Consider the following 21,324-nt stretch of genomic DNA (forward strand, 5'->3'; position numbering starts at 1 on the left):
AGGTTCGATGCATGACACTGGATGCTTGGGGCTGGTGCACTGAGACGACCCAGAGGGATGGTACGGGGAGGGAGGTGGGAGGGGGGTTCAGGATGGGGAACACGTGTACACCCGTGGCAGATTCATGTTGATGTATGGTAGAACCAATACAATATTGTAGGGTGGTTGGCCTCCAATTGAAATGAACAGATTTATATTTAAAAAATAATAATAAAATAATATTAATAAAAAATAAAATAAAGAATACTTTGCCATATTAGATATATTCCAATGTGGGGGAAATGCACCTTAGAATCAGTGAAAGTTTTTCATCTACTCCTGTTCTTGCATTCTCCTTTCCACCTTTTAAACATACTATTTTTAAAAAAATACATCTAATTCTTATGGCTCTGTTCACCTCTGTCAGAAACATTTTCAGTGTTTTTTTGGCTTTGTTTTTGTAGTAAAGGTCCCTCATGCTCAGTGTAGTGACAGTGTGATTTGTGTTGACCTTATCTGATGGCCTGTGGCTGTCTTCTCTTCCTGGCTAGTTTTTAGGCAAATTTATGGGAGCCCCTGCAGGATGGGCATCATGGGAATACAGATCTCATACCAACCAGTATGTGGCTAATTTTCCAACAGGCAATCCTTTTTCCACTGACAGCCTTGGGTGGATACCAGAGTTCTTGTAATTTCCTGAACCAAAGGATTGAATAATGGCATTTCTGCCTCTCTACTTAGCTCAGTCCAGGCTCCTGGGGCACCAGCCTGATATAGCACCCACTTCCTGCTCGCTCCCCACCATGAACCCCAGGAATGACTTCAGAGTCTTTTAAACCTAAGCCAGATTTGGCAAATGATTTACAGAAGCAATAAGTCCTTCCAAGTTCTTTCTTTTCTGTATCACACCACTCCCAGCCACAAGTCATTATGCCCATAAAATTCAAGTGGACATTTTTGACTCTTTTTCAGAATTATCAAATGTATTTTCCTTCTTTTTTATCTTGTTTTCTCTGGGTGTCATAGAAGATCAAACTATCCTTTCATGAGTCACAGATCTTCCTGAGGTGTTTGAGGCTTTTAATTTTTAGGGTTATTGTATATACTAGGATAGAAGTAATCATTCACATAAGAAAAGCTTATAAAAGGGTCAAGCATGTAAAAACCAGGCTAACAATGATTTACCGTGTAATACAAGAACAGTGTTTTATATCTATAATCACCTGTAATGGAAAATAATCAGTATATATATATATATATGACTGAATCACTTTGCTGTACACCTGAAACTAACACAATATTTTAAACCAACTATATTCAATAAAAAAAAAATCATGCTCAGTGCAGTTGACCTTGATTAGATAAGAGTTTAGTGAGAGTTTAACTTGAAAAAAGTTACTTTTTAAAACGTTCCTGTTTTTAGCTTCCTTCCCATCTCAAAGTGCTTCTGTTCTACCCAAGATTACAGAGGAGGCCTGACCCCTTGGTGTTAAGTTAGCTTCATGAATTTTCCTTTTGTCTTTCCCACAGCTGAGCAAGAGGAGGAAGCCCACCCTGAATACAAATATGGAAATGAACTTTCTGCAGATGACTTGGGTCACAAGGAAGCTATTGCCAATAGTGTCAAGAAGGTCAGAGTCTTGGTGCTCTTTGCTTTCATGACTTCCAGGAGATGGCAGCTGGTAGTTATGCCATTTCAGAAATGTGAGAGCCACAAGAGAATACGGTAGCCTGTAATTCCCCTTCTCAGTGGGGTGGCCAGAATCAGCATCTGACCTCGAGGCATGCACAGTACAGTGACTCTTCGGCCATGCCTAGTGTTGACCCCTAGACCCCTACCTCTTTGGCCCATGTCTTTCAAATGTTATTTATTTCCTTATGACACGTGAGCAGGAAGACAGCAGCAGCACCCCAGCAGCAAAGGTGATGCTGTTCAGATCATCGAGTTAATGACCCCAATCATCCCAGCAAACCCTCATTAGAAAATCAGTGCTACCCATTGGAGGTCTCATCTCTCTCCTAACATAGAATAAGCACCAGTATATTAATCACCTTTGTGTGTGTATGTGTGTGTGTGTGTGTGTGTTATGGAAACATGTATGGTCTGCTGTCTTAACACCTTTCAAGTGTATGTGCGTGCTAAGTCACTTTGTCCTATCCGACTCTTCGCTACCCCAATGGACTGTAGTCCACCAGGCTCCTCTGTCGATGGATTCTCCAGACAAGAATACAGAGTGGATTGTCATTTCCTCCTTCAGGGGATCTTCCTGACTCAGGGATCAAACCTATGCCTCTTATGTCTCCTGCATTGGCAGGCAGATTCACCGCTCTCACCACCTGGGATGGAATAGTATTGTTAACTCTAGTCACCATGCTGTCCGTGACATCCCCAGGACTTACTCATCTTATAACCGGAAGTTCATACCCTCTGAGCATCTCATTCCCCAATGAGGGCCTGGCAAAGTGGGTGGTTTTTAATACTAGTGAGTGATAGAGTAAGAAGATGCAAGAGTGTCCACTGGATCGCTAGCCTGGGGGTCATGGTGACCTTGAAAAGAGGAGTTTCGGGGCGGGTAGGGACCCTTGAACAGACACATCTAAGTGAGGAGAAGCAATACTTTTGAGTAGTTTTGCTGTGAAGGGGAACCAGTGGTTAAAGGGAACCCAGGAGTCCAGAGGCAGTTAATTTTAGGATAAATAAATCCAGGGTGATGACTGAATCCTTTGACACGGTCTTTGATGGGAGCAGTAGTACTTCATCTTTAAAGACAATGGATGAAGATGCAGGTAGGTGTATACAGTAGGTGCTAAGAAAACGAGACCAAATTTATCTGCTGAGTGAAGCCAGGAGAATACTACCATTACGTTTACCTTTTCTGATATAGAGCATTGCAGCTACTTTCAGATTATTAGATGCCTTCTAAACTCATTATCCACCTTTATCCGTACCCAGACATGAGTGTTGACTTGCTCAAGAGTGATCCTTTACATACCAGAGGAGGTGGTCACACCGATTATTTCCCAAGCCCCATCACTAGATCACTAACTAAATTACCTTAAGGAAGCACTAAATAGGTGAAGACTATCAGCCAAAATGGAGATAAGCATTAAGATGAGCTTTTCTGGTGTGGAAGAGAGTTACACCATGATATCCTTTCAGTTCTCACTGTATCTGTGGCCTTATGTCACCAGTAATGTCCTATCTTAACAGATAAATAGAATAGCAGGTGTACAGGTAACTAACATATTTAAATATCCACAGGTGAGGGGCTAGTACACTTGGAGTTTCTCCCTTTAGAGAAGTAAATTATTTTCTTTCTCTAATTTAGGCTTCAGATGACCTTGAACATGAAAACAGCAAAAAGGTAACAAAACAATTCCATTGTGCATTTTGTTTTCATTATTAGAAACTATGTGGTCATTCAATATTGAACAGGTGTTACTAACTGCTATTTATTCTGTGTTCTCCCACCCACTGCCCATGAAATATCAGACTATAGGGATAATATTTACGTGCTCAGTGCATCTACTTACAAGAGTCTTCAAAAGAAAAAATTAACCATGTGATGAAATGATTATCTCCTGATAGAATCACAAAGCCTAGGGCAGACAAATAAGATGATTTTTCTAAAAATAAGTGTTTGGGCATTTAGGTATATTCTTAGTTAGCATTTGAGATTTCATTCCTAGACAATGGACAAAGGCATGTATAATTCTTCGACTGTATGTTTATTGATAATTAGTAATGCCAGTACCATAAGCTGGGTACCAGGCTGATTCCCTGGATGACAACCTTGTTACTGTCAGTCATCATGTGTAGCAAATACAGTCCGACCCACTAACCGCATGAGAAGGCTAAGGCCTTAAAGATGAAAATAACTTGGTCACAGCTGCTTAGCTAACAAACATCAATGATCAAAGATCAGCTTATCTTTGTTGACCCCAGTATCTTAAGAAATTCTAGTAGAAGAGAATTTCACAAGTATCTTAGGAGAAGACTGGGATCAGACTTAACCAGAATTATTCCAGACTTTAGACAGTAAGAATATTGGGTTTTCCTTCAAATAAGATAGGACCCCATAGACAAGAAAATAGTACTTTCTGAAGCCCTGATGTGGGAATCAAATCATAAAGTAAATTTCTGCCTCTGGCTGCCAACAGTTTCACAACTGTAACACACCATGTACTTTTATTAAAAGGACCACTTTGATGTCATGAGCTGTGAAGAGGATATAACAATTAAAAATATTACTTTACTTCCCTTATGATAAAGTCAAAATTCAGTTCACTTCAGTTCAGTTCGGTCAGTCATGTCCGACTCTTTGCGACCCCATGAATCACAGCACACTGGGCCTTCCTGTCTATCACCAACTCCTGGAGTTCACTCAAACTCATGTCCATCAAGTTGGTGATGCCATCCAGCCATCTCATCGTTGTCCCCTTCTCCTCCTGCCCCCAATTCCTCCCAACATCAGGGTCTTTTCCAATGAGTCAACTCTTCGCATGAGGTGGCCAAAGTATTGGAGTTTCAGCTTCAGCATCAGTCCTTCCAATGAACACCCAGGACTGATCTCCTTTAGGATGGACTGGTTGGATCTCCTTGCAGTCCAAGGGACTCCAAGAGTCTTCTCCAACACCACAGTTCAAAAACATCAATTCTTCTGCACTCAGCTTTCTTCACAGTCCAACTCTCACATCCATACATGACCACTGGAAAAACCACAGCCTTGACTAGACGGACATTAAGTAATGTCAAATAAAGCTCCTAGAATGGATACAATGTGAAATTGACTAACAGCCTTTCAAAACACCAATATACTTGGAACAAAGACCTTTCCGTTTTGCTATCAAATGAATTTCCTGACCTATAGGTCATTTTTATTTTCATATTCAGTGTATTCATGATTATGTGCTCTATGAACTCTCAAATTTTAACTGGGGACACTTGAAAACATGATTTTTAAAAATGTCAACAAGTTACATTATTTATTTATTGGCTTTTATTGGTGAAATCAGTTTGATGATCTAAAATGTTATCAGGTAAACAAAATGGCCTGGCCATTTTTTTAACAAATGAATTGACTGATATGAGTCAATAGTTTATTCATCCTGGAGTATTGATCTCAATTAAATATTGATCACTTCTGAAGGTGTTATTTTTGTTGTTGTTGATTGTGTTGCTTTTGTCCTGATTTACAAGAAAACAAACTAATTTGTTACTCTTTGCCTGTATGCAAAATAATGCAATTTTAATAGGTCCTGTGTAGTAGATTATCACATTAGTTTAAGAATAAGCTTTTTTTTAAATACCACAAACTATGTATATGTCTTGGTTTCCAAAAGTGTTAAGCAGGTATGGTCCCCAGACCAGCTACTTGGGAGCTAGTTAGAAATGCCATTTCTCAGGTTTCACAGCAGACTCCCTTTTTCAGAAACTCTGAGGGTGGGGCCCTGGAATCTACACTCAGACGGTAAAGCTTCTGTCTACAATGTGAGAGACCTGGGTTCGATCCCTGGGTTGGGAAGATTCCCTGGGGAAGGAAATGGCAACCCACTCCAGTACTCTTGCCTTGAAAATCCCATGGGTGGAGGAGCTTGGTGCAGGCTACTATCCATGGGGTCACAAAGAGTCGGGCATGACTGAGCAACTTCACTTTCACTTTCACCTGTACACTAAAATTGAAGGATCTCTGTTTTTTTAATTTATTTCACAACTTGTGAAATTATGAATTATAATACCTTTTATACATATTCCATAGCATTGCTCTGAACTTCAATATATTATCTGGAATAAAGTCCTTTGAAAATCTAAAAAAATGTCCCCAAAATGTAAGGTAAGGTTCATATTTTACTATTATCTCTATTTATATTATTTGGAGCCACAATAGACGTTAACTTTTTTTTTTTTTGACCACGCCTCAAGGCATGTGGATTCTTAGTCCCCTGACCAGGATGGAACCCATCATCCTTGTGTTAGGAGCATGGAGTCACCGGACCACCAGGGAAGTCCTGATGTTAACTTTTAAAATTATCCTTTATTGGGACTTCCCTGGCAGTCCAGTGGTTAAGACACCACACTTCCTACATGCGGAGTGTGGGTTCGATCCCTGGTCAGGGAGCTAAGATGCCACATGCATTGTGGCCAAAACACCAACATACAACAGAGGTAATATTGTAACAAATTCATTAAAGACTTTAAAAATGGCCCACATCAAAAAAATCTTTAAATAAATTAAAAGCTCTTTTTAAAAATTATGTTTTATTTAACATAATTGAGGAAGAGAAAAATCTTTCATCTTGGATCTGTGTCCAGATTATCTCTAGTAAGGAAGTTTGTAGGGGCTTCCTGGGTGGCTCAGTAGTAAAAAATCCACCTGCCCACACAGAAAACCCAGGAGACTCGGATTTGATCCCTGGGTCAGGAAAGTCCCCTGGAGGAGGATATGGTAACCCACTCCAGTATTCTTGCTTGGAGAATACCATAGACAGAGGAGCCTGGCAAGCTACAGTCCATGGGATCACAGAGTCAGGCATGACTGAGCAACTGAACACACACTCACACAAGGCAGTTTGTGGCATAAATCTGAGTCCTGCTGAAGTCCTGATGTGTGTATCCCCTTTGTTGTGCTCGTAGGGCCTGGTTACCGTAGAAGATGAGCAGGCGTGGATGGCATCTTATAAATATGTGGGTGCTACCACTAATATCCATCCGTATTTGTCCACAATGATCAACTATGCACAGCCTGTAAAGTTTCAAGGTTTCCATGTGGCTGAAGGTAACACCAAAGGTTAAATGCTACTGCCTTTTTTGTCTGCTTTTCTTTTATTGTGCTGTGATCTGACTTGCTGCCATTTCCTTTCCTGGGCATGTGGACTGTTCCATCTCACCTTATTTTTGTTGCACAGACCACACACATCCTTGGCTCATGGGGGCCTTGTGTTGTCATTTCCAGTATCGTCCACAAGGTGGCTCTGAGAGACTGGATTTGGTAGCACTCCAAGCGCATAGCCTCTTGCATTGGATACACTTTATAAGACCTATTTGAGTCAAAACCTGGTCTCTTAAAAACATAGCAAGTGATATTTTAAAACTTCTCATAACTACTTCTGGACTGGAGAAGACATAGTCCTCACTGAAAATACATATTCCAGGGGTGGCTGTGAATGTCAGTTGGTATACATATAGTTGACTCCGAATTGAATTCATCACACTTTTCTTAAGTCAGCCGTCTCCATCGTCAGAACATTAATGAAAGTAGAAGCTACTGATATCATGATGGAGCATCTGCCTCCAAAGCCTCGTGATTCAAGGTGTAATTATATTTATCGCTTGTCTTTCTGTGAGTCCAATGGCAGGGTTTCTAAGTGCATCTTTGCTTTTCTTTACAGAACGCAATATTCATTATAACATGTCTTCCTTTAATGAGTCAGTCGGTCTAGGCTACTTGAAGACACACGCCATTGAATTTGTGAAGTATCCTTATGTATTAAGTGGAATAAATGGTTGGTGAACTTTGAGTTTGGCAGGAATCTCTAAAACAGAAAGGTGGCTAATATAATATTGTGGTTGTAGAGCTAGTAAAATGATGTATGTGAAAGACTGCAGCAGCAGGGAAAACCTGCCCAAATGCGAATTGTTTTTATAATCCACACCGAGAACAATGGCTTTTCTCTTTAGCGTCCTTTATACATGTGAAATCCGCTCTCTACTGTCACATGTTTTTGTCAGTGTTGATCTCAGTCTTCACTACTTTAGCTCTTTGTTATTTATTTTTCACTGCTGGGATACTCTTTTCCATTTTCCTTAATACATTACACAGTTATAATAAACGGCAAATGAGTCGCATTTACCCCAAGGGAGGCCGAGTGGACTCCAGTAATTACATGCCTCAGATTTTCTGGAACGCTGGCTGCCAGATGGTTTCGCTGAACTATCAAACCCCAGGTAGGAACTGATGTCCAGTGACCTCGAATTCCATGAGCATATTTTGACAGGACGGTGCCAAGAGTTGCTGTCAGTAGACTGTGGGCATTTTTTAAAGGAAGCAGACATATGGCAAAACAGCATGTTGTTGGATATATAGAATGGTGAGAAATTGAAAACGCAAACTAAAGTAATAAAACAATGGTAGAAGATAATAGAGTTTGATTTCAATTGAATTTCCTTTTGAAAATGCCAGGACTAATTTGCTAAACATTGTCCCCTTTTCTGAAATATGTCTAGTTTTTCTTCTTTTTGGATCAAACTTATCTTCTTGTCCAGAGACAGAATGAAATGAAAAGAATTTGAGGATCTTTGTATAGTAACTATGACTCATTTCTCCTTGGGAAAGCAGCCTTCCCACTGTTGGCATTCAGCAGGAGATCAGCAACATAGCAGAATCTCACCATAAAGATGTAGAGTATTATGGAGTAGATTCTGCTAAACTGGTGTTTAAGGAGTCTTATACACTTAGAGGTACTAATGTATAACTTATTCCTCCGAAGTGTACTCTGGCCAGGTTCCAATATATAATAATTTTTTTTTCCTGCAAGGAGAGTAGTCCATTTTTATGAAAGCATAAATAAAATCTTTAAAGTTTTCAAAGTTTGCTTAAGAGCCTAGGATCACAATATGAAGATGAGAGACAGAAAAAATATAGTCTTTAGTTACTCACGCGAAACAGGTGAGAAATATGCCACAAAACCTATTTACCACATCATGGTCCTTTTTTTAAAAAAATTAATCAAGTTATTTTAATTGGAGGCTAATTGTTTTACAGTATGGTGGTGGTTTTTGCCATGCGTTGACATGAATCAGCCATGGGTGTACATGTGTCCCCATCCTGAAGCTCCCTCCCACCTCCCTCCCCACCCCATCCCTCAGGGTCATCCCAGTGCACCGGCTTCAGGGCACTCAAAGCATTTTAAATGCTTTAAAATGTTGGGAAAAAACATCCCTTTTGTTCTTTTCTTTTCCTCTATGAGGGTATCTCTCATCTTTCCCAGTCTAGGGCTTTTTTTTTCCAAGCCCATCCACCATACCTTGTAAACCTCAATGCACCGGGCTCCCTGTGATCTGGACTGACTGAAAAGTCCTATGACTTGTGTCCCTTTGGCATGGATGTGGCCCGACCGTGTTTCCCATCCTCAGTGACCAGAACTGAAGTCAGATTTCTGCTCGACACCCCTCTTGCTGCTAACTGTGCTAAACTGTGACCAGAAATCATCACGATCCTGGAGTGTTTCTAATAGAAACAAAAAAGATTAAAAGGCACTGCTGATTTTGCCTATTTAAAAAGATGTCAAGTTGTATTCTTTGTTGTCAGTGAGACCATGATGTAGATTAAATGATCCAAAGGCAGTTTATTCTCTAGGCCATCTTACGTTTTATTCTATAATGTAAGGTTTATCACAGTACTTTGAGAAGAAAAAAAAAATCATCAGGAGGCCCCCCCCTTTTTTTTGCTGATGAAAATAAAGAAGATTTTTTTTGCCTGCAAGAAAAGTCATAACCATGCTTTGCCAGTGTAGACACCACTAGAATAATTCTTTTTAACTCATACATTTTTTTTATATGATACTTACCTAGTTTGTTTTTGATTAGTTTTAATTGAGTTTTATATTCATACAACCCTATTGGATTTCTCCAGCATACCCTCCCTCTGGGTCATAAGGCGTGTCTTCTCTAACTATATATATATATCAGCTTAGACATCTGTACTCTCGACAGTAATTCAACAGTGACTCATATATTGAATCCAAATTTGGAAGCAATGCCAACATGATCTCTATGAATGCACATTTTTTGTTTATTTTAAACTCAAGGTCATTTAAACATGGAAAAAAGAGTTGTATGCCTCTCTCTGTAAACAGATCCAGAAGTACCTTGTGGTGTTAAAAAAGACCTATCAGCCTGGGATCAGTATCTGATTTCCATTATTTAAAATCACCCCATCAGAATCTTCTGTGTCCAGGAAGATGAAGTGCTAAATTATTTTTGTCTCTTGACAGATTTAGCGATGCAGTTGAATCAGGGGAAATTTGAGTATAATGGATCGTGTGGGTAAGTAATGTGATTTAAACTGCTGTCACCATGTTCCACACTCCATACTACAGCTGTAATGAGACCGTGTCATTTTAAATTAGGGGTTGGTGAATTTAAGTGAGGTTTGAGGGGTGGGATAGAAACAAATGAAATCTCCAGGTAAATTACATCTGCAATATACATTCTTCATCTACCACAGTTTCACTAAGCAGAGTAAAAAAAAAAAAATTAACCACTAGGTAAGCACTTTATTATACACACTCCACAGTTTAATGCTCTCGCTTTAAATTCAATAGTGGAGGCCTTTATAGCTAGGACAGATAATGATCCCTGCTCATTTGGACATCAGCAAGAGGGACAAAGATAGTAAATATGTGTATCTTACATAAGACAGAGGAATGAAGTTGATTTAGTATATAATGAAGTCCTCAGTGTTAAGTGGAATTTATTTCATCTAGGCAGACAGTTGTGTCCTCTATTAATTTTTTTCTTGTCTTGTAAATACTAGTCACCAAAAAATAATGCTATGAATGTTGTTCGAAGTACTTAAATAGTGCTCCCTAAAATCTGTGAACCAAGTAGTGAAATAGGAACTGTTAATTTCACTGAAATGCTGGAAAGTTAAATGAAAGAATGAAGTTAAAGAAAGTTCTATGGGAGAACTTTCTTGTAGTTCTTCTTTAGACATTCTGTACAAGTTCTATACCAAAAAAAAAAAGTGTGGCCATTTTTTTTTTCCTCCATGCAGATGTGCCCAAGTGGTACTGCAGGTAAATGATCTCAAACCTTGCCCAGAGCCTTCTAGACTAATCAAATAGAGTACCATTTCTTCCCACCACACTACTGTCTGAATGCCCTCGGCCTCTGTAGTTCGATACATAATGTCCAATGTTGGATACTGAAAACAGCCAATCACGATACAATTTTCAGCACTTGTGGATTCAGAATGCCGACTCCCACCTCCTCCTGCTCACCAATGCACCTGCACCCCCAGGTGGCAACCCTGTTACCAAGTCACCCACCTACAGCATACAGGACATTTGCCTCTGCTGTGTGTTTTGAAGGAAATGCAAATTGTATACCTTAAACTAATGAAGTGTTGTATTTCAATTCAGTTCAGTTCAGTTCAGTCGCTCAATCGTGTCCGACTCTTTGTGACCGCATGAATTGCAGCACACCAGGCCTCCCTGTCCATCACCAACTCCCGGTGTTCACTCACACTCACGTCCATTGAGTCGGTGATGCCATCCAGCCATCTCATCCTCTGTCATCCCCTTCTCCTCCTGCCCTCAACCCCTCCCAGCATCAGAGTCAAAGGATTGGAGTTTCAGCTTTAGCATCATTCCTTCCAATGAACGCCCAGGACTGATCTCCTTTAGAATGAACTGGTAGGATCTCCTTGCAGTCCAAGGGACTCTCAAGAGTCGTCTGCAACACCACAGTTCAAAAGTATGAATTCTTTGGCGCTCACCTTTCTTCACAGTCCAACTCTCACATCCATACATGACCACTGGAAAAACCATAGCCTTGACTAGATGGACCTTTCTTGGCAAAGCAACGTCTCTGCTTTTGAATATGCTATCTAGGTTGGTCATAACTTTCTTCCAAGGAGTAAGCGTGTTTTAATTTCATGCCTGCAGTCACCATCTGCAGTGATTTTGGAGCCCAAAAAAATAAAGTCTGACACTGTTTCCACTGTTTCCCCATCTACTTCCCACGAAGTGATGGGACCAGGTGCCATGTTCTTCGTTTTCTGAATGTTGAGCTTTAAAGCCAAACTTTTCACTCTCCTCTTGCACTTTCATCAAGAGGCTCTTTAGTTCCTCTTCACTGTCTGCCATAAGGGTGGTGTCATCTGCATATCTGAGGTTATTGATATTTCTCCCGGCAATCTTGATTCCAGCTTGTGCTTCATCCAGCCCAGCATTTCTCAGGATGTACTCTGCATAGAAGTTAAATAAGCAGGGTGACAATATACAGCCTTGACGTACTCCTTTTCCTATTTGGAACCAGTCTGTTGTTCCATGTCCAATTCTAACTGTTGCTTCCTGACCTGCATATAGGTTTCTCAAGAGGAAGGTCAGGTGGTCTGGTATTCCCATCTCTTGAAGGATTTTCCACAGTTTGTTGTGATCCACACAGTCAAAGGCTTTGGCATAGTCAATAAAGCAGAAATAGATGTTTTTCTGGAACTCTCTTGCTTTTTTGATGATCCAGCGGATGTTGGCAATTTGATCTCTGGTTCCTCTGCCTTTTCTAAAACCAGCTTAAACATCTGGAAGTTCATGGTTCACGTATTGCTGAAGCCTGGCTTGGAGAATTTTGAGCATTACTTTACTAGCGTGTGAGATGAGTGCAATTGTGTGGTAGTTTGAGCATTCTTTGGCATTGCCTTTCTTTGGGATTGGAATGAAAACTGACCTTTTCCAGTCCTGTGGCCACTGCTGAGTTTTCCAAATTGCTAGCATATTGAGTGCAGCACTTTCACAGCATCATCTTTCAGGATTTGAAATAGCTCCACTGGAATTCCATCACCTCCACTAGCTTTGTTAGTAGTGATGCTTTCTAAGGCCCACTTGACTTCACACTCCAGGATGTCTGGCTCTAGGTGAGTGATCACACCATCATGATTATCTGGGTCATGAAGATCTTTTTTGTATAGTTCTTCTGTGTATTCTTGCCACCTCTTCTTAATATTTTCTGCTTCTGTTAGGTCCATACCATTTCTGTCCTTTATCGAGCCCATCTTTGCATGAAATGTTCCCTTGGTAGCTTTAATTTTCTTGAAGAGATCTCTAGTCTTTCCTGTTCTGTTGTTTTCCTCTATTTCTTTGCATTGATCGCTGAAGAAGGCTTTCTTATCTCTTCTTGTTATTCTTTGGAACTCTGCATTCAGATACTTATATCTTTCCTTTTCTCCTTTGCTTTTTGCTTCCCTTCTTTTCACAGCAATTTGTAAGGCCTCCCCAGACAGCCATTTTGCTTTCTTGCATTTCTTTTCCATGGGGATGGTCTTGATCCCTGTCTCCTGTACAATGTCATGAACCTCTCTGTCCATAGTTCATCAGGCACTCTGTCTATCAGATCTAGGCCCTTAAATCTATTTCTCACTTCCACTCTATAATCATAAGGAATTTGATTTAGGTCATACCTGAATGGTCTAGTGGTTTTCCCTACTTTTCTTCAATTTAAGTCTGAATTTGGCAATATAAGGAGTTCATGGTCTGAGCCACAGTCAGCTCCTGATCTTGTTTTTACTGACTGTATAGAGCTTCTCCATCTTTGGCTGCAAAGAATATAATCAATCTGATTTCGGTGTTGACCATCTGGTGATGTCCATGTGTAGAGTCTTCTCTTGTGTTGTTGGAAGAGGGTGTTTGCTATGGTCATTGCATTCTCTTGGCAAAACTCTATTAGCCTCTGCCCTGCTTCATTCCGTACTCCAAGGCCACATTTACCTGTTACTCCAGGTGTTTCCTGACTTCCTACTTTTGCATTCCAGTCCCCTACAATGAAAAAAACATCTTTTTGGGGTGTTAGTTCTAAAAGATCTTGTAAGTCTTCATAGAACTGTTCAGCTTCTTCAGCATTACTGGTTGAGGCATAGGCATGGATTACTGTGATATTGAATGGTTTGCCTTGGAAACGAACAGAGATCATTCTGTCGTTTTTGAGATTGTACTCAAGTACTGCATTTCAGACTCTTTTGTTGACTATGATGGCTACTCCATTTCTTCTGAGGGATTCCTGCGTGCAGTAGTAGATATAATGGTCATCTGAGTTAAATTCACCCATTCCAGTCCATTTTAGTTCGCGGATTCCTAGAATGTCGATGTTCACTCTTACCATCTCCTGTTTGACCACTTCCAATTTGCCTTGATTCATGGACCTAGCATTCCAGGTTCCTATGCAATATTGCTCTTTACAGCATCAGACCTTGCCTCTATCACCAGTCACATCCACAACTGGGTGTTGTTTTTGCTTTGACTCCATCCCTTCATTCTTTCTGGAGTTATTTCTCCACTGATCTCCAGTAGCATATTGGGCACCTACCAACCTGGGGAGTTCCTCTTTCAGTGTCCTATCATTTTGCCTTTTCATACTGTTCATGAGGTTCTCAAGGCAAGAATACTGAAGTGGTTTGCCATTCCCTTCTCCAGTGGACCACATTATGTCAGACGTCTCCACCATGACCCGTCTGTCTTGGGTGGCCCCACACGGCATGGCTTAGTTTCATTGAGTTAGACAAGGCTGTGGTCCATGTGATCAGATCGACTAGTTTTCTGTGATTATGGTTTCAGTGTATCTACCCTCTGATGCCCTCTTGCAACACCTACCATCTTACTTGGGTTTCCCTTACCTTGGACTTGGGGTATCTCTTCACGGCTGCTCCAACAAAGAACAGCCACTGCTCCTTACCAGGGGCGAGGGGTGTCTCCTCACGGCTGCCCCTCCTGACCTTGAACGTGGGGTAGCTCCTCTCTGCCCTAATATTTCAATTAGGTTGGTGCAAAAGAATTAAAGTTTTGCATTGTTGAACTTTACCATTTGGTAGTGGATACATTCTTAAATAAATCTGGTTATGTTATGCATCATTAATGCACATTTCTCACTTAATGTTTTTTTCCCTAATGACTTATTACTTGATGTTTATTTTGTATTTATTTTAGACTATAGAAATGATGTTAGACAAAAAGTAAATTTGAGCGAATTTTTTATTCAAGTTCAAAATGTGTCGGAAAGCAGTGTAGACAACTCGCAACATCAACCATGAGTTTGGGCCAGGAATTGCTAACGAACATAGAGTGTGGTGGTGGTTCGGAAGTTTTGCAAAGGAGACAGGAGAGACGAGGAGCATAGTGGCCAGCCATCAGAAGTTGACAGCGGCCAACTGAGAGCACTCATCAAAGCTGATCCTCTTGTGACTACCCAAGAAGCTGGCAGAAGAACTTGTTGTCGACCATTCTGTGGCCATCTGGCATTTGAAGCAAATTGGAAAGGTGATAAAGCTCAGTAAGTGGGTATCTCAAGAGCTAACTTAAAGTCAAAAACATCGTTATTTTGAAGTGTTGTCTTCCTTTACTGTACACAAAAACAGCAAACTATTTCTCAATTGGATTGTGACATGCAATGAATAGTGGATTTTATATGACACCTGGCGACAGCCAGCTCCGTGGTTGGACCGAGAAGAAGCTCTGAAGAAGCCAAACTTGCACCAAAAAAAGACCATGGTCACTGGTGGTCTGCTCCCCGTCTGATCCACTACAGCTTTCTGAATCCCAGTAAAACCATTACATCTGAGAAATACGCTCAGCAAATCAATGAGATGCACTGAAAACTGCAAAGTCTGCAGCCAGCCCTGGTCAACAGAAAGGCCTCAGTTCTCCATGACAATGCCCAACTGCATGTCTCACAACCAGCGCTTCAAAAGTTGAACGAATTGGGCTACGACGTTTTGCCTCATCCATCATATTCATTCAACCTCTCGCCAACCAACTACCACTTCAAGCATCTGGACAACTTTTGGCAGGGAAAATCTTTCAACAACCACAGGAGGCAGAAAATGCTTTCCAAGAGTGTGTCAAATCCTGAAGCATGATTTTTATGCTATAAGAATAAACAAACTTATTTCTCATTGGCAAAAATGTGTTGATTATAATGGTTCCTACTTTGATTAATAAAGATGTGTTTGAGCCTCATTATAATGATTTAAAATTCATGGTTCAAAACCGTAATTACTTTTGTATCAACCTACTATCTCTCAATAAAACAGGGGAGAAAAAAGAAATTAAAATTATGGTTCCAAAGAAAACAATCCAATACACGTTTAGAGTATTTTTTAAACTGCCTTATTATTTAGTGCCAAACATTGAGAACCAGGAGACTGTGTACATAAATTGATGGGTGGGCCCCCGTGGGGGCTGAGACCCCAGGGGCAGCCATGGTAGAGGGCATAAGAGTCCTTGGCACTAGCCCAACCAGGTCTTCCACAGGCTGATGTTGCCCTGGGCAGGTAGATGAGGCCCTGAATCTCAATTTCCTGCTGATAAAATGAAGCCAGTGATACCCGTCACCCCAGGTTTGCTGTGGCAGCTCAGTGAGTTTGAACTGAGTGTATGCATTTGATGTCCTTTACAAACTGCAAATTTCTGTGGAAAAGTGAGGTTAAAGAGAAGGAAGCTACAGCCCATGTGCCTGATGACAGGCAGAGATCACAGACTGTTGAAAGAGCCTCTTTTCACAGGAGCCTGGGGAGCGAGGTGAGGTGGGCGGAGCGGTCCTCGTGTCCACACTGGCTGTGAGCCTCCCAGAGCCTTCACCTGGCTCAGGACAGGCTTTTCACCCTCCTCAGGAGTTCAGTGGCTCCTCCTGCCCAGACACGGGGTGGGCATCCTTTCTATGGAAAAGGGGCCCCAGTGTTACCGAACCAAACCTGTCCACCTGTCCACACTCAGCAAAGTCCGTCAGTGGTGGGCTGTGCTGAAGGAACTTGCAGCGTTTGTTGTAAGGCCCCAGGCAAGAGAACGGGTGACTCCTGTCCTAACTGCCCCCACCCCTGGACTTCCTGAAGAATTTCAGCAAAGCATTGTTAAAGGCCAGGTGAAGTGGGTGGGGATCTGTTTTACCATAGTTCACATGCTCAGTGTCTCACCTTCTGCACTGTTTATTGCAAAATCCATTCATGAACAAGGATGGTGCTATGTTAGCCTGGTTTTTCCAGTAGTTATGTATGGATGTGAGAGTTGGACCATTAAGAAGGCTGAGTGCTGAAGAATTGATGCTTCTGAACTGTGGTGTTGGAGAAGACTCTTGAGAGGTCTTGGACTGCAAGGAAATCAAAACAGTCAAATCCTAAAGGAAACCAATCCTGAATATTCATTAGAAGGACTGATGCTGAAGCTGAAGCTCCAACACTTTGGCCACCTGATATGAAGAACCAATTCATTAGAAAAGACCCTGATGCTGGGAAAGATTGAAGGCAGGAGGAGAAGGGGATGACAGAGGATGAGATGGTTGGATGGCATCACCGACTCGATGGACAGGAGTTTGAGCAAGCTCCGGGAGTTGATGAAGGACAGGGAAGCCTGGCATGCTGCGGTCCACGAGGTTGCAAAGAGTCAGACACGACTGAGCAACTAAACAACAACAGCAGTGTTAGCCTGGGTTCTGTGTTTGTGTGTCCCTTTTTCAGAGGGACTGAAAAGTCTGACCATTCCCTGGGGCATCAGGACTACTGGAGGCATGAACAATAAGTCTCCTGTCCCCCTGCCCCTCCCCTTTTCTCCACACCCAGAGCTCTTGCCCACAGGACAGAGAAAAGCAGTCTTTCCTGACTGTGCTGAGCTCCTGAGGAGTTGTAGCTGGCAGCAGAGATGGGCCGGCTGTGAAGGACGCGCTTCGTGCAGGGGCATCGAGGTACCCTGGGGCTTTCACCCCCCTGCCTTTGTCTTGCTCCTGCCCACCTACAGGGAATTTTAAAAAATCCTCATGGGCTATGTCTGAGGGTTTCTGTAAAGAGATGTTCTGTGTCTTTTAGGCCTATGGTGGCAAACAGTGTAGAAACCCCTGAATCTCACAACAGTAACCAAACATCAGAAACTTACTTGGGACTCCCTGTCTGGTCTGTGGGCAGTGTGTTTAGGAGGCCACACCACTGCATCCTGTAAGTGTGATTTTTACCAGGAAGTGAGCAGTAGTTTATTACAGGCTCATTTTTAAAGTTGGAAAAGCAGGAAGTACTTCTACACTTTATAATAAAATAGAGCAAACTAATTTCTCAAGTCTTTCCAGGCTTTTGGAAGAAACCCGACAGTTGCTATCAAAATACTATGATATTTTATGATTCAAAAGTACACACTTTTTAAATGACTTTGTCAAGTTAAAATGAGTCTAAAGATCCGTGGTAACTTTCTGTTAATCAGCACCATTTTGCTTGCTTGCTGGTAAATAAAATGAGGGCGTGTTGATAGCATCTCAGATGTGGTGAAGCAGGATGAACTTTCTTGTTCCACCATCCTTGATCCTGTAACTCCTGTCCTCCACCTGGCTGAAAGCCGTTCTCTCCTGCCCTTGCCTCCAAGGCCTTTAAGTCCACAGAGAATTCTTACATCAATTCACTTGCCGTTGACTTTAGACTTGCCCTGTGGCCATCACACAGACCTGGATGCTTGGAATGGGTTCATTTCCCACACCGAAAAACACCAGGCAGGACCAGCTATGTAGTCTGTGGGACCCAAGTGCTCCGTGTTCACAAATCATTAAGAATCGGGAGAGTAGCACAGAGCATTAAGCCAAGCAGAAAGCTCTGCGGTGGCACAAGCTCCACCCTCAGAGCCAGGGCTCCAGCTTCTGCTTGCCTGTCAGTGCCCAGGGGCCCGTGACCTACGCAACCCCTAAGTCGTGAGTGACAGTCTCTGCTGCCTTAGGCCCCAAATAGACAGTTGTTCAAGATGAACTCGCTAAGGGTCAGCCCCAAGCCAGGGATCTGTCAAATTTCTGAAGCTAAATCCAGCCTCTGAATTAGAATTTCAGGTGTGAAGTAGAAAAAGATAGGAAAAAAGCATTGCTTTGCCAAGCAAAGGGGCCATATGGGGCTAATGCCCTCAAAAGTGTGTTGCAGCCCAAAGTGGGTATTTAGTAGTTTTATAGAAATGGTTCGAAGAGGGCATGACCAGCCCATGGGCATTCCTCTGACTGGTTGGTGTTGCTGTAATTGAGAGTCCGCATCATCAGTCTTCTGGTTCCAGCCTGTCTGGGGTCTGCATGCTTATAGGCAGCTTGCAGTTAATTTCTCCCACCTTGTGTTTATTTGCAAAAGAGCTCAAAAGTATTGTTATGTTTATCCCTTGAGGGGGAACCAGGGCCTTGCCACAAGGCTTTTCTATTGTTTCTTTTTTTTCCTATTGTTTCTTGACTGTACTGCTTCTCCCTCATCTCCGCATCCCCTTCCATCTCTAATAAGGAACGGTTTGAGTCTGCTTATTGGAGCCCAGTGCTGACTCCCTGTGAAACCTACAACTATCATGCATTACCTCCCCCAATAGCTGATGTCTGATGCTTCGCCAGACAAAGCTGATAGTCTTCCTTGGAAAAATATGTGAAGAATTGTATTTACTCATCTACTCGAGCTTTTGCTGTATCATATTTTTCGGTGATTAATGCTGGCTACAAAAAAGGCCCAAATCTAAAACTCTACAAACATAGAAAACAATATGTTCTATGAAGTTAGAGAGCTTTTATGTTAATAGTACAGGTTGTATCCTCCTGGAGACAGGTTGCATGTTCAAAGTCATCTTTAATATTTGAACAGTTTTATAAACTTTCTGTATCCTTGATTTAAAAATCAGTGTCATTGCTATATATGAAACATAATCAGTAGGAACCTACTGTATAGCACAGGGAATGCCACTTAATTCTCTATAGTAACCTATATGGGAAAAGAATCTGAAAAAGAATATTTATAAATACATAACTAAATCACTTTGCTGTACACCTGTAACTAACACAACATAAATCAGCTATATTCTAATATAAAATTTTAAAAATGTTTAAATAAAATAAAAATCAGTATTGTCCTCAGAGGCTCTTTATTGCTCGTTACACCCAAATGGAATGTGGGTCTATGTATTAACATGTTTTGTTCAGACTTAGAAGATAGCAAAGAATGTCAGCTTTGTCAAAACCAAAAACACGACTGTAAACTTTTCTTTAAGGAAAAATATCGTGCTTTGGGATTCCCCTTGGTTGCATTTTAAACAATAGTAATAGATTTAACATCATCTAGAGTTGAAACTTATAAAAGTTATACTTTAAGAGGTATGAAAGATTTGGTCCTAAATTATGATTCTTTTACATCTAAAAACAAACTTACGGTTTTGGGGAAAGTGCTTTTATTTTCTGCTCATGTGAAGTGAGAGTCGCTCAGTAGTGTCTGACTCTTTGCAACCCCATGAACTATACAGTCCATGAAATTCTGCAGGCCAGAATACTTGAGTGGGTAGCCTTTCCCTTCTCCAGAGGATCTTCCCAACCCAGGAATTCCCAGTTCCGGTCTCCTGCATTGCAGGCAGATTCTTTACCAGCTGAGCCACAAGGGAAGCCCAAGAATACTGGAGTGGGTAGCCTATCCCTTCCCCAGGGGATCTTCCTGACCCAGGAGTCCAACCAGAGTCTCCTATATTGCAGGCAGATTCTTTACCAACTGAGCTATCAGGGAAGTTGCTAGCTCATATTTTTTCTCAGTATGTAATTTTCCTATGTATAATTATCGTCATTAAAAAAAAAATGTTGTTTTGGAGAGGTGGAGTTCTTTGACACAGTTTCAGGATTGTTATGTAATCCAGCCAGAGTGTGATTCTGTGACCATACCCAATGGGGATTAGGGGCAGACAGTGCTGAGGATCAATTTCAAAACTCTTTAATCATACAAGAAAGAAAACCCATACTCTTCGTCTGTCACCTTGTAACCTCTCCTGCCCCCATCCCAGCCTTAAGCAACCACTAATCTACACACTGTCACTACATTTTTGCCTGTTGTGCACATTCCATGTAAATGGATTCATATAATATTAGACCTTTTTATGACTGTCTTCAACATTTGCAAGATTCACCTATGTTGTACTGTGTATCAGTACTTTATTTCTTTTTGTTACTGAAATAATTTTATTACTTATTATTATTTTTCCATTGTGTGGATATACCTCATCTTGTATGTCCATTCATCTTTTGCTGAAAATCGGAATTGTTCCATCTTTTGGTTACTATGAACCTTCACGTGCAGGTTTTTGTGTGAGCGTATGTTTTCACTTTTCTTGGCTATACACATAAGAGAAGAATCACTGGGCCGTATGGTAACTCTGTGTAAGTGATGAATTCTAGACTGTTTTCCACAGTGGCTGCAACATTTTACATTCCCACCAGCAATGTTGAGTAGGGGCTCCAATTTCTCCATTTTCTCATCCACATCTGTATGAATTTTCTTTTTCTTTTTTCCTAGTGCCCTCCTAGTGTGTGTTCAGTTCAGTTCAGTCGCTCAGTTCAGTTCAGTTCAGTCGCTCAGTCGTGTCCGACTCTTTGCGACCCCATGAATCGCAGCACACCAGGCCTCCCTGTCCATCACCAACTCCCAGAATTCACTCAGACTCACATCCATCGAGTCAGTGATGCCATCCAGCCATCTCATCCTCTGTTGTCCCCTTCTCCTCCTGCCCCCAATCCCCCCCAGCATCAGAATCTTTTCCAATGAGTCAACTCTTCGCATGAGGTGGCCAAAGTAGTCGCTCAGTCGTGTCCAACTCTTGCAACCCCATGGACCACAG

At 41.5% G+C, this 21,324-nt stretch overlaps 1 protein-coding gene across 12 annotated transcripts in view; it reads left to right on the forward strand.

The window, feature by feature from the left end:
* The window catches only part of PLCB4 (phospholipase C beta 4), a 485,151-nt gene that overhangs the window by 399,531 nt on the left and 64,296 nt on the right, over nt 1–21,324 (forward strand). For 10 of the 12 annotated variants that reach the window (XM_070800681.1, XM_070800689.1, XM_070800679.1 and 7 more), the window contains 6 exons: nt 1,510–1,610; nt 3,309–3,344; nt 6,614–6,755; nt 7,369–7,453; nt 7,800–7,924; nt 9,973–10,024. In XM_070800681.1, coding sequence (XP_070656782.1) covers nt 1,510–1,610; nt 3,309–3,344; nt 6,614–6,755; nt 7,369–7,453; nt 7,800–7,924; nt 9,973–10,024 — 541 coding nt within the window. The remainder of the gene's footprint in view (nt 1–1,509; nt 1,611–3,308; nt 3,345–6,613; nt 6,756–7,368; nt 7,454–7,799; nt 7,925–9,972; nt 10,025–21,324) is intronic. The other 2 variants (XM_070800690.1, XM_070800688.1) reach the window with 1 other exon arrangement.

Source organism: Bos indicus, chromosome 13 (assembly GCF_029378745.1).
Source record: "Bos indicus isolate NIAB-ARS_2022 breed Sahiwal x Tharparkar chromosome 13, NIAB-ARS_B.indTharparkar_mat_pri_1.0, whole genome shotgun sequence".
In the NCBI taxonomy this organism is placed as follows: domain Eukaryota; kingdom Metazoa; phylum Chordata; class Mammalia; order Artiodactyla; family Bovidae; genus Bos; species Bos indicus.